The 13232-nt window shown below is 39.1% G+C and overlaps 1 protein-coding gene across 8 annotated transcripts in view; it reads left to right on the plus strand.

The window, feature by feature from the left end:
• ABI2 (abl interactor 2) overlaps positions 1-13232 on the plus strand; it is a 99975-nt gene that overhangs the window by 19062 nt on the left and 67681 nt on the right. For all 8 annotated transcript variants that reach the window (XM_007454879.1, XM_007454878.1, XM_007454875.1 and 5 more), the window contains exon 2: positions 10872-11039. In XM_007454879.1, the coding sequence (XP_007454941.1) occupies positions 10872-11039 (168 nt within the window). The remainder of the gene's footprint in view (positions 1-10871; positions 11040-13232) is intronic.

The following is a 13232-nucleotide window of genomic DNA, read 5'->3' on the forward strand; positions in this document are numbered from 1 at the left end:
TCTTTCCCTGTTGTTGGACATTTATATGGTTTCTAATTATTTGTGTAAGAGGATATTAAATGAGACTTTATTTTGTTGTCTTGGTGTTATAGTTCAGGCTCCAAAGTTGAGGACAATATTTAACAATTACCTCTGTATTTTAATAAAGGCTGTTATGTTACTCTTATAGGACCTGCTGAGAGATGAGACTGCTTTTCACCCCCTTATTCTCTGTATATCCATTAATATACATATACATAGGTATATATATCCATTCATTTACATATGTGTATGTAAACGAATAAAGATTTCTTATAAGAGGGTGGTAGAAATGCTGTGTTTCTCCCTCATATCCACATACATCAGGAGAGGTTTATGAAAATCGGTCATAGAAATTGGGGTTGTCTACTAAAAAGGAGGATTGAGATTTCATCCCCAGTTTGAGGTTTGCTAATCTGTAGAAATGCTTGAACTGTGCACAGGGAGTGAGTGAGATCTGAGTAGATCCTGACTGAACTGGGCATGATATGGGAGTAGGCATGAAAATTGTTGCCTGACTTTTCTTTTTTTCCTTTTGCTGCGTTGGGTCTTCGTTGTGGTGAGCAGGGGCTACCCTTAGCTGCGGTGCGCGGGCTTCTCACTGTGGTGGCTTCTCTTGTGGAGCACGGGCTCTAGGCGCGCGGACTTCAGTAGTTATGGCACGCGGGCTCTAGAGTGCAGGCTCGGTAGTTGTGGCGCACGGGCCTAGTTGCTCTGCAGCATGTGGGATCTTCCCGGACCAGGGCTCGAACCCGTGTCCCCTGCATTGGCAGGTGGATTCTTAACCACTGCGCCACTAGGGAAGCCCTGCTTGACTTTTCTTGAGAAAATTCTGAAGGTTAAATCCTACTGGAATGGAGCAAAGAGAAGAAGCTGTATTGGGAGGACCCAGTACTTCTAGAGTTTGGAGGGGCAAAAATACTGATTTTTTTTCCTCTATGGGCTAAATAAGTAGAACAGAAGGTAGCTGGGATAGAGCTGTCTTATAAGAATGTTGGTTATAGGGCTTTTATTTTAGACCAGTTTTAGTTTTACAGAAAAAATGGAATACAGAGTGTTCTCATATGCCCCTAAACCCCTACGCCCAGTTGCCCCTTTTATTAACATCCTGCACTAGTGTGGTACATTATCAAAGCTGAACCAATATTGTAATTATTAACTAAAGTCTGTAGTTTACATTAGGGTTTGCTTTCGGTGTTTCACATTCTATGATTTTTGACAAATGTATAGTGAGTGACATGTACCCACCATTACAGTATTATACAGAATAGTTTCACCGCCCTAAAAATCTCCTGGGTTCCACCTATTTATCCCTCCCTCCCTTTCCACAAACTCCTGGCAACCACTGATCTTTTTTCCTGTCTCCATAATTTTGCCTTTTTCAGAATGTCATATAGTTAAACTCATACAGTATGCAGCCTTTTCAGATTGGCTTCTTTCACTTAGTAATATACATTTATTATTCCTCCATGTCTTTTCTTGGCTTGATAGCTCATTTCTTTTTAGTGCTAAATAGTATTCAGTTGTTTGATGTACCACTGTTTATTTCTCCATTCACCTACTCAAGGACATCTTGGTTGCTTTTGAGTTTTGGCAATTATGAATAAAGCTTCTATAAATATCTATATGTAGGTTTTTGTGTGGACATAAGTTTCCAGCTCTTTTAGGAAAATACCAAGTGCTGGATCATATGATAAGAGTATCCTTCTGCAAAATTTGTATAAACATAAATTTTCAGCTCATTTGAGTAAATACTGAGCAGCATGATGACTGCATCATATGGTAAGAGTGTATTTAGTTTTGTAATAGACTGCCAAACTGTCTTCCAGAGTGGCTGTACCATTCTGCATTCCCACCAGCAATGAGTGAGAGTTCTCCTTCCACTTCCTCTCCAGCATTTGGTGTTGTCAGTGTTTTGGATTTTAGCTGTTCTAATAGGTGTGCAGTGGTATCTTGTTTTAGTTTGCAATTCCTTCATGACATGTAATGTTGAATCTTTTCATATGCTTATTTGCCATCTGTATATCTTCTTTGGTGAGGTATCTGTTCAGATCTCTTGCCCATTAAAAAATTTGATTGTTTTCTCATTGTTGAGTTTTCAGACTTCCGTGCCTATTTTGGATGCTGGTTCTTTATCAAATATGTTTTGTAGATATTTTAAACCAGGTTGTGGCTCGTCTTTTCAATATAACTGTCATTTACAGAGTTGGTTTTAAATTTTCTGTCTTAAATTTATGTATTTAAATTTACATGTTTGTTACCCTGTTGGGTGTAGGGTTTTGATTTGCTTGTTTATATTTTGAAGCTTTATTATATTATTTAAAAACTTTTATAATATAGCAGTTTTGGAGATCGTAGTTGTCCTTCCTGACCATTGCTTTATATTTAAAAGATTTTCTACATCTAGAGATCAGATAACATAAAAAGGTCTATCATTTATTGAGCTCTTCTGTTGTGCCAAGTTCTGTGCTAAATTCTTGGCATACATAATCTCGTTTAATCCTCCCTGTTTTTCACTTTCTGAGATAAATATGTCTTTTTTTTTTTTTTTTTTTTTTTTTTTTTTTTTAATTTTTTTTAGTAAGATAGAATTGAGAATGGTCCTTTTTTAAAAAAAATTATTTATTTATTTATTTATGGCTGCATTAGGTCTTCATTGCTGAGTGCAGGCTTTCTCTAGTTGCGGCGAGCAGGGGCTACTCTTTGTTGTGGTGTGCGGGCTTCTCATTGTGGTGGCTTCTCTGATTGTGGAGCACAGACTCTAGGCACGTGGGCTTCAGTAGTTGTGGCACACGGGCTCAGTATTTGTGGCTTGTGGGCTCTAGAGCACAGGCTCAGTAGTTGTGGCACGCGGGCTCTAGAGCACAGGCTCTGTAGTTGTGGCTCATGGGCTTAGTTGCTCCGCGGCCTGTGGGATCTTCCTGGACCAGGGCTCGAACTCGTGTCCCCTGCATTGGCAGGCGGATTCTTAACCACTGCGCCACCAGGGAAGCCTTGAGATAAATATGTCTTATCTTCATGTCTTTCTTTTTTTTTTTCTTCTGTCTCTTTTTATATCCACAAATCTCTCTCTTCATTTTTATATATTGCCCTGCCTCATACTTCAGAGATTAAAGCTACTAGACTGAATCTTCATCTTCGCAGATTAAAATCTATGAACATTTTTTTTTTTTTTGTGGCACGCGGGCCTCTCACTGTTGTGGCCTCTCCCGTTGCGGAGCACAGGCTCCGGACGCGCAGGCTCAGCGGCCATGGCTCACGGGCCCAGCCGCTCCGCGGCATGTGGGATCCTCCCGGACCGGGGCACGCACCCGCGTCCCCTGCATCGGCAGGCGGACTCTCAGCCACTGCGCCACCAGGGAACCTTTTAACTGCAGCAACTCTCCTTTTTCTTTTTTGCAAAGACGACAGTTTCTAAAAGAACTATTCTCCTCCAGTCAAAGACTAGTCACTCCATCTGAGCTCTCGCCTTCTCAGATATTTTGTTCCTTTCCTTAAACCCTTTTGCCTCTTCCACCTTTCCTGTCTCATCAGATTGTTTATCTCAGCATGTAAAACTGCTCTGGTATTTCCCACCTTAAAATAAACCTTTCTTTAACACTATATTCTCTTCTAGCTGGTTCCATTTCTTTAATTTGCTGTATGGCCAAACATTTTACAAAGAGTTGTCTATATGTGCTTTCTTCAATTCTTTTTTTCTTTTTAATTTGAAAAAAATATTTTTAATCTGTAGAATGAAAGCTCCCAAACATGGAAAAGGTAATGGAACGTAAAACACCCCAGATGGACATGCTGGGCCCAGGTGTATAGTGAAGAGAGGACAGTTTCACGAGGTGAATTCCCGGAGGACGTGGGATAAAGAGTGAGGGAGGTTACTCAACCACCGACACCTGTGGGAGCATCAGACTGAAATCCACAAGGCCACCCTCTCCACCCAGGAGAGGCCTGCCTCCCGCCACCTCCTCCACTCACTACTCATGCTGGTATGTGCTTAGTCATCTGGCATACAGGAGACACTCAATACAAGTCGGGTGTTGTAGGATTTCAGAATGAAAGAGAAATCATGAAGCAGTTGTAAATACCAACAGGACCTGTTCAGGTGAGAATTAGAAACAGTTTGTCCTAGGGGCAGCATTTTTTTGTGCCAGAGTCAGAATGGGCCTTATGGGAGTGGGGAGGATGGACCTCTAAACTATGCCCTTGGAAAGGCTCCAGAAGGATGTCCTCAGGTGGTGAGAGCCGGCATTGGCACTTGAAGGAAGAAGGAGATTGGCAGACTGGTCCTCCTTCCAGGCACCTCTTCTCCCTCCGGCCCCCTTCCACGGACCCTGCCCCACAACATATACACATTCAGCTCCTCTTCCTCCTTGGGCTCTCCCATTCCCATCACCATGTTCCTCAAGGACAGGTCCTCCTGCCAGAGCAGGAATTCAGGGCCTCCAGCTAGCTCCCGATACCCATGACCAGATTCTACTGAAGCTCAAGCTGTATTACCCACAACTCCCCGCCATGTGCTCTCTGCTTCACCTGGTTTTTGCTCCTCCCAGGAGACCTGATTCCGTGGTTCCTTGGCTGGGCAAACTGTGTACGTCCTGTCTCACCCTAGACATCTATGCATCCAGATCAGACTCATCTTTCCAAGGCAAGCACAAATGATCCGCTTGGGGGAAGATCATCCATATTCCTCTGAGGACAGGCATCCATGTTGATCTGTCCTCTGGTTTGAGGTACTCAAACTTAGTTCTTCCTCCACCTGATAGTCTATCCCCTGAGGTGTCACTTGTCAAGGTCACTGATGAGCACCATGTTGGATCCATGTCTTTGTTCTCATCTTGTTTTTTTGCTCAGCAGCTTTCAACTCAGCTGAAGGAAAACATTCCCCTGAATATTTTCCTCTCGTAAGTCCATGATTACACATTCCCCAGGCTTTCCTTCTACCTCACTGGCTGCTCCTTTGTTCTCCCTTTGCTGGCTTCTCTTTAGGAGAGTCCTTCCTTGAAATGTTGGCATGCCCCAGGGATGAATTCTCAGATTTGCGTTTATACTCCTCAGGTATCCTCTTCTAGGTTCATGCTGTAAGTACTATCTATACACCAATGACAAGTGTTTATTTCCCACCCTGACCTCTCTCCTGAGCTTTGGACTCCTACATCCAGCTTTCCCCTTGGTAGTTCCTGTTGTACATCTAAGTGGCATCTCTAATGAACCACGGCTCTGTGGACCTTAGGGCTGCTTTCCCAGCATCCATCTCAATTCTTAAAATTCATTCTGATCTGATTTCTACACTACTACTCAGCTAAAAATGCTTTTTAAAAATTCATCAAGCAATTCCATATTGCCACAGTTGTTTACTGGATACTTTTCTGACCTCATCTTTCTTCTTAGTAGCATGACCATGTTGTCCTCTTAAAATAGTCCTTTCTCTTGATTTCTGCAGTCTCCTGGCACGTTCAGTATTACTTTTCCTTTCATAAGAGTATTTGGCATTCTTCGCATGTGCTTCTCTTTCTTCGTCTTCCAAAGCAAGATAACCACAAAGCAAATTTAAAACGATGCAGGTATGTTCTTTTAAAACTTTTTTGTTAATTACTTGGTAAAAATGGTGCTTTGTTTCTGTCATTTTTTTCCCCCTATCATTTGTGTGGCTGAATGTTTTCCCATGTTCATGTTTGTCTTGTGTTCTTTCCTTGGTGAACTGTCCATGTTTATCTAATTGTGCTTTGCTATTTTTCACTATGACTTGTATGACTCATTCTAATTTGAATGCCATACTTTTTTTTGGAGACTGCATTCTCCATCCAGGAGTTTGGAAGCAAATGAATATATTCCCTTTTAGGCATCATAGAAGTTAATATTTGAACAATTCTGAAGACATAAGTATATTTCTAATATTTTGTATGGTCTTTTGGCAAAATTTTTCTATTTGTATATAATGATTGGCATATGTTTTATTTTATTATTATTATTATTATTTGCAGTACGCGGGCCTCTCACTGTTGTGGCCTCTCCCGTTGTGGAGCACAGGCTCCGGACGCGCAGGCTCAGCGGCCATGGCTCACGGGCCCAGCCACTCCGCGTCATGTGGGATCTTCCCAGACCAGGGCACAAACCCACGTCCCCTGCATTGGCAGGTGGACTCTCAACCACTGCACCACCAGGGAAGCCCTTGGCATATATTTTAGAAGCTATTACTTTAATTTCTGTGAGATTTAGTGATGGGACCTTTCTTTTCAATTTGGTTTAGTGACAAAATTTTTTGGAATGCAGAATTGAAAGCTCAGTAAATAGGTAATCTAAGAATACTCCCCTCTCCTCAGCCCCATTATTGAATCAGGTGCTATGACTCTGCCATGACCTTACTAGGTTAATTATATGTGTGATATTTTAATTTCTTAACAACTTTGTGAGAAAGAAAACGGTTAGTTACTATACTAATCTTACAGCACATGTCTCAGTCTTAAAGTAGGGGCAGTAGTGAACTGATGATATGTTAATAATACCAAACTTACATGTGTTCTGGATTCAGGAATCTTTTTCATGCCTCTGTGCCCTTGTTCAGGCTGTTTGCTCTGCCTGGAATATCTTCTCTTACTCCTGCTTGGCAGGATTAACTCCGTTCTGTGAGACTCCACTTGGATGGTCATATAAGATAGTGTTCCTAGTTGGATGGCATTCATATCCCTGACCATTCTGCATTGACATTTTCTGTTTTATATGCTTTTCTCTGTATTGGACTAAAATCTTCTTGAGTGCAGAGAACGTGTTTCATTTTCATATTCTAGTACATAGTACAATGCCTGTCATGTAATATACATTCAGTCAATAAGGGTTTATTGAAAGGAACTGATGAAATGAAATTAATCATGGCAGGTCTAGAAGAAATTGTTTAATACTTTAGATAACTGATTGAATGAGAACTTAGTACCTGTACTTTAACTAATGTGGTAATAGTTTATACCCAGAGCAAAAATAATTACATTACATACAAGTAGAGTAATAGGCTGGACTAGAGTGGGTGAGAGATTTACTGCTGGAAAAGAGAAAGAAACGGACAGTAGATCTCAAGGGTGTGATCTGTAGAGGAGAATTCTCTCCTGCATGTCCATACACGTCCGTCTTAAATATTATCATTGTTTTCCTGCCCCCTCCCCATTATCTATATACTTAAATCTCTACCAAATCTGTTTTCCTATTAGTAGAAGTGAAAAGGAAAAATAAATATTGGGAGTAACCTAGTGGTAATAATACTATAGTCTTGAGCTGCTCTAGAGGATGCAACGTTCTTATTCTTCATATTTCTCAGCACCCATCCTAGAGCATCAAATTGAAAAACAAGTTTGAACTTTCTTTTTAGGGGTACACAGTAAGCCATGAGTACCATGGATGGTGCCAAAGCTTCTGGAGGTCAAAGAAATCTTTCTTATATCACTTCTTCCTCCCCACCCTCACTGCCTATTGGGTGATAGAAGTAACTTTGATTCTCTGGAACATTTTGGTAGATACACTTAAACAGATAATATGTAATGCCTGTGTGTAATGTGATGTGAAAGCATAATACTTACCCTCAAGGTCTTTCCACTAGGGGGTGTGGGAGTTTGGGTCAATGAAACATGCACATACTGGGTTGGCCCAAAAGTTCATTTGGGTTTTTCCGTAACACCTTGCGAAAAACCCAAATGAACTTTATGGCCAGCCCGATGTTATATAGTATGTGCCGTAAACCTGAAAACAAAATCCTTTGGGAATTCTCAGTAAGAAATGATCAGTATCACAATCAGGGATGATAAGGTAGAGGATGGGTTGTTGGTGAAGTTGATGGGTTCAGGTGAAGAAAATAGGCAAAGGCACAAAGGTAAGAAACCAAGGTCTGTTTTGTGAACCGTTAAGTCTAATTAAACTGTAATCTAAGGTTCAAGTAGGGTTGAATGGAAGATAAGTTTTAGGCCATATTAAGGAAGACTGTAAATGATAAGTAAAGTTTTTATTTAAGTATGTAAGATGAAGCTCTGGGGGGCTTCAGAACTGATTTAGAAAGATGAATCTGCAGGACCACGTGTAAGATACTACAATCTGACCTAGAAACTGGTATAGTAGTCCTGGCAAGAGATAACGAGGGCCTGAAGTAGAATGTAGGCAGTAGCAGTTGAAAGAAAGGAAATGATGTGTTGGCACAGATAGAACGTAAGGATCATGTAAACGGATTAGGCGTAGGATACAGAGACTTGGAAAATATCTGAGGTGATGGAGTAATAATGTTATTAACAAAAGTAGGAGGAAGTAGTTTTGGGGAAGGTGGTTGAGTTATAGATACACTGATACGGCACATACGCGGTGAGGTGCCATGTAAACAGAAATATGGGTTTGGGAGAGATGGAAGTTAAGATGTAAACAGATTTAAAAATTCTGTGCTTGGAAGTGATAGCTAAGGAAGGAGTGAAATTTCTTTCTAAGGGTTGCAAGTACAGCAAGAAGAGTAGTCTGAAGAGAGTCTTTGGGAACATCTCCTTGTGGAGATAAGAAAGTATCATAAGGGAAAGTGAAGAAATAACAAAGTAGGAAGGATTGATCATTGCCTAGGATGGATCTTGGCAATAAGTCACTTTATTCTATGTAAAAATCTTTTCTCATAGGACTATTTGTACTTACCATAGCATACATTATAATATTCCTCTATAAGCCTGTGATAATTTTCTCCTTTATCTAAATTTCTTCTTTTTTTCAGGAACTTAATCCCATTTAAGTAGGAATATTAGATAACTGGGTTGAGGTGTCATAGTGCCTTTAATGCGTGAACTATAACTGTGATAATTAAACTTGGTTGTAGCAAAAGATAAGAATATAGTCACAGGTGTTTACTTATACATTGTTTAAGAATTACAAAATAACCTCTATTACAGTGTTGTTCACTATTTCTTACATGTAAAATAAGATATTGTAGCTTCTCTATTGTCATTTATAAGGCTTCTAGGTTAAAGTAGCAATTTTGATATCAGTTTTATTGAAATAGGTTCTGTTTGCATTTATTCATGTTTTTATTCAGCACTTAACTTTATAGGAAAACAATCTCAAATTTAGAATATGTGCTGCTGAAGCAAGCACAAAACTCTAAAACTTAGAATATCCGCTCTTGTAAAATTAGGCTCTTATAAAACCTTAGTGAATGTACGAGGGTTGACTTATCCATACAGCAGACGTGCAGCAGCCTCAACACTTTAAAGCTTCATTTGGCGCTTAGAAATAGCAAGATAAATCTCTTGAGCCCAAAATCATTGTTTAAATAAGTGTGCAAATGTAAAATACATTTCAGAAGGATTAAAAAAATTGTTTTTGGTGCTCTTATTCCTTACAAATATTACTTGTGAGTAGTTGACTAGGACAGAGCACTTAAAGTTTGCTCTTTTGTATTAATGCATGCATTATGGTTTACAAAGTAATATAGCTTTACTTTTTCTGCTAACACAAGTATTTATGCCCAAGGTAAAAAAAAAAAATAGACCATATTAAAAAGCATTAAAAGACTCAAATTGTATTCCTAACATTCAGAGAAAACTTATGTTAACATTTTGGGCCTTACTTTTTCTGACTTTTTTCTTGTTGCTTACATTTATACACAGGCACCTACAAAATTAGGATGATTGTGTTAAGGTACTTTGTAACCAGCTCTCTTTCAATTAGTTATTTTGTAGATATTTTTCCATATAACAATAACAATACTATTTTCGTTACTGCATAAAGGTAGTATATGAATGTATTGTTTAATCAGTCTCATGTATTTTCTTTTTCACCATTAACTGTCAGTGTACATCCTTGTCTGTGTCTTTTTCTTATTTGACTGTTTTTCTAAGCTAAGTTTAGAAGTTTAGAGTCCTAAAGAAGTTTAGAGTCCTAAACGGTGTGGGAGAGGGGAGAGTGGGACATAGTGGACTTTGAACATTTAATGACTACTCAAAGAGGTAATGACGGTCGTTAGATATAATGATTTATAGTATTAGAAAGTGGTTTTACATTCATTATCTTACTTGATGTTCACAACTGCTTAAAATATGACATGCTGTAATAGTAGAACTGACATTAAGATAAAAGGTTTCTGATTCAGACACTTGTATACATTCTACTGAACCATAGAGTCTTTCTGTAGAACTAGGGCAAGAAAATGGTGTTTGCCAGCAGTATAGAATATGTAACTTTACCATTGCTTTCCTTTGTGACCTTGGAAATAATCACTTAACCACTTTTTACTGTGTACTCTCCGTTTTTCAAGTAGGGTTTATGATACATGGCAGTTTATGTTCCATAGGGTTATAATACTTAAGATGCTTGGGAAGAAAGTGTCCTTTTATTTTATCATTATTTATCATGATTATTACCATTTTATTTACTTCGTCATTTTTATTTATTATTTTGTCATTATTACTTTAAACAGACATTTCTTTATAAATGCATTTTACGTGTTAGAGTGAAAGGAAAAGAGGAATTCAGGAAAGTAGAAAAATGTACGCCAGAATTTACTCATTCAAATCAATGCTACCTTTCCAAGCAGGGACCTTGAGAAGCTATGTACTGTACTTGCTGTCATTACTCAAAATATCCATCGGATCTCATTTTTTAAACAACAGCTTTGGGATTTTATTTGCATCTGTACAAAGATGAAACTATTCAACGTGAAAATATTAGTGAAGTCAAGTCAATAATTTAGTTGTTGGGTTTACATGAATACTGACAATTAGTTTTCAAAGCATTTTACACTAGTGTGTGTAGATTCAGCAACATAATGGTTTTGATGAGTATTTTTGAAGATTAGATTGATAGAATGGGTTATCTTTGAAGTAATGATTGTTTGTTTGTTTTTCTAGTCAGCAGATAAGCAGCGAGCCCTAGAAGAAACCAAAGCCTACACCACCCAGTCCTTAGCAAGTGTTGCCTATCTGATAAATACCTTGGCCAACAATGTCCTTCAGATGCTGGATATCCAGGCGTCCCAACTTCGAAGGATGGAGTCTTCAATCAATCATATTTCACAAGTAAGACCACACTATTTTCCTATTTTGCCTATGAGGAACATGTAATAAACACAGGCTATCTGTAACACTGGCAGCCTTTATTATGTGAGTTAACTCACATGTATGATTTGGAAAATACAAACTCAGTAGTAGGTTGTTTTTTGTTTCTATCTTTTTGTCTAGTGATTATCTTCTCTGTGATTTTGATAGGGAAGTATACTTTGTTTATTTTAAACATCTTTTTTTAAAATATTTATTTTTGTCTGCGTTGGGTCTTTGTCACTGTGCATGGGCTTTCTCTAGTTGTGGTGAACGGGGGCTACTCTGTGTTGCAGTGTGCGGGCTTCTCATTGCGGTGGCTTCTTTTGTTGCAGAGCATGGGCACTAGGCGCGCAGGCTTCAGTAGTTGTGGCACGCGGGCTCCAGTAGTTGTGGCACATGGGCTCTAGAGCACAGGCTCATTAGTTGTGGTGCAAAGGCTTAGTTGCTCCATGACATGTGGGGTCGTCCCGGACCACGGCTCGAACTCGTATCCCCTGCATTGGCAGGCAGATTCTTAACCACTGCACCACCAGGGAAGACCCTAAACATCTTTTTTTTTTTTTTTTTTGTGGTACACGGACCCCTCACTGCTGTGGCCTCTCCCGTTGCGGAGCACAGGCTCCGGACGCGCAGGCTTAATGGCCATGGCTCATGGGCCTAGCTGCTCCGCGGCACGTGGAATCCTCCCGGACCAGGGCATGAACCCGCGCCCTCTGCACTGGCAGGCGGACTGTCAACCACTGCACCACCAGGGAAGCCCCCTAAACATCTTTTTAAAAAAATATTTATTTATTTGGTTGCACCAGGTCTTAGTTGCCGCAGGTGGGGTCCTTAGTTGTGGCACATGGGCTCCTTAGTTGCAGCTCCAGGGCTCCTTAGTTTCAGCAGGCAGCCTCCCTAGTTGCGGATTGCTGGCTCCTTAGTTGTGGCACAAGGGCTCCCCAGTTTTGGCATACGATCTCTTAGTTGCAGCATGCATGTAGGATATAGTTCCCTGACCAGGAATTGAACCTGGGCCCCCTGCGTTGGGAGCTCGGAGTCCTATCCACTGCACCACCATGGAAGTCCTGGGAAGTCTACTTTAATGGTTTCATTAAAACTCAGTTGTCAAATTAAAATGATCGGCCTTGAGGTGAGAATTTGCCTACTTTCAATCCAATTTTTACCGAATTTTACACTTAAAATGTGATAGCTTAATGACTTGTTTAAATGCTTTTTTCTGTTACCTCAGTAATGGCTAGATTAAGTGACCTTATAAAATTATCTTTGTATAGAACTTAGAAAAAATTAGTATTATACTTTCTCCATTGTAAATGTCATAAAGAAAAGAGAAAAAAATAGGAAAACAAACCCTTTCTCCACTACTCAAACTTCTCCTGTTAATATTTTGGTATATTTCCTTTTAATATTTTTTTCTTCTAAATGATTTTTAAAATTTAGCTGGGATTATACTATATATGGAATTTTGAGTTCTGCTCTTTTAACTTACCATTGCAACAAACATCTTCTCATGATGTTATAAGATCTTCATAAACATTTTTGATGGCTACATAATGTATATATATATATCGTAATTTTCATAACCATTCCTATATTTTGGGACCATTTAAAATATTACTACAGTAAAAACCAATTTATAATTGCAAAATACATTTTTGAAAACATTAAAACGAAAAGATTTTGATCTGTCTGCTTCTCTTTGAAATCTTTGGAACTTTTCTGTTTTAACTCTCTTGCCATTTGAGTAACTTGGTGGTATTCAATTCTGTTTTTAGAACTAAATGATTAGAATGCTTCTGGAATAAAAAGAGTTTTAAAATGTGCATATTACCTTTCTTCGTATATCTTAAAAGTTCAGGACTCCTCTAAAATTGACTAATCCATCAATTTTTCAAAGTCTTGGGTTTAATTTATATAATTAAATATAGTCCACATAACCGAATCAGTTATGTAAGGTCAGCCTTACATTTCTTCTTTTTTTTAACATCTTTGGTGGAGTATAATTGCTTTACAGTGGTGTGTTAGTTTCTGCTGTATAACAAAGTGCATCAGCTATATGTATACATATATCCCCATATCTCCTCCTTCTTGCATCTTCCTTCCACCCTCCTTATCCCACCCCTCTAGTTGGAAACAGAGCACAGAGTTGATCTCCCTGTGCTGTGCAGCTGC

Source organism: Lipotes vexillifer, unplaced genomic scaffold, assembly GCF_000442215.2.
Source record: "Lipotes vexillifer unplaced genomic scaffold, Lipotes_vexillifer_v1.1 scaffold313, whole genome shotgun sequence".
Classification (NCBI taxonomy): Eukaryota; Metazoa; Chordata; class Mammalia; order Artiodactyla; family Lipotidae; genus Lipotes; species Lipotes vexillifer.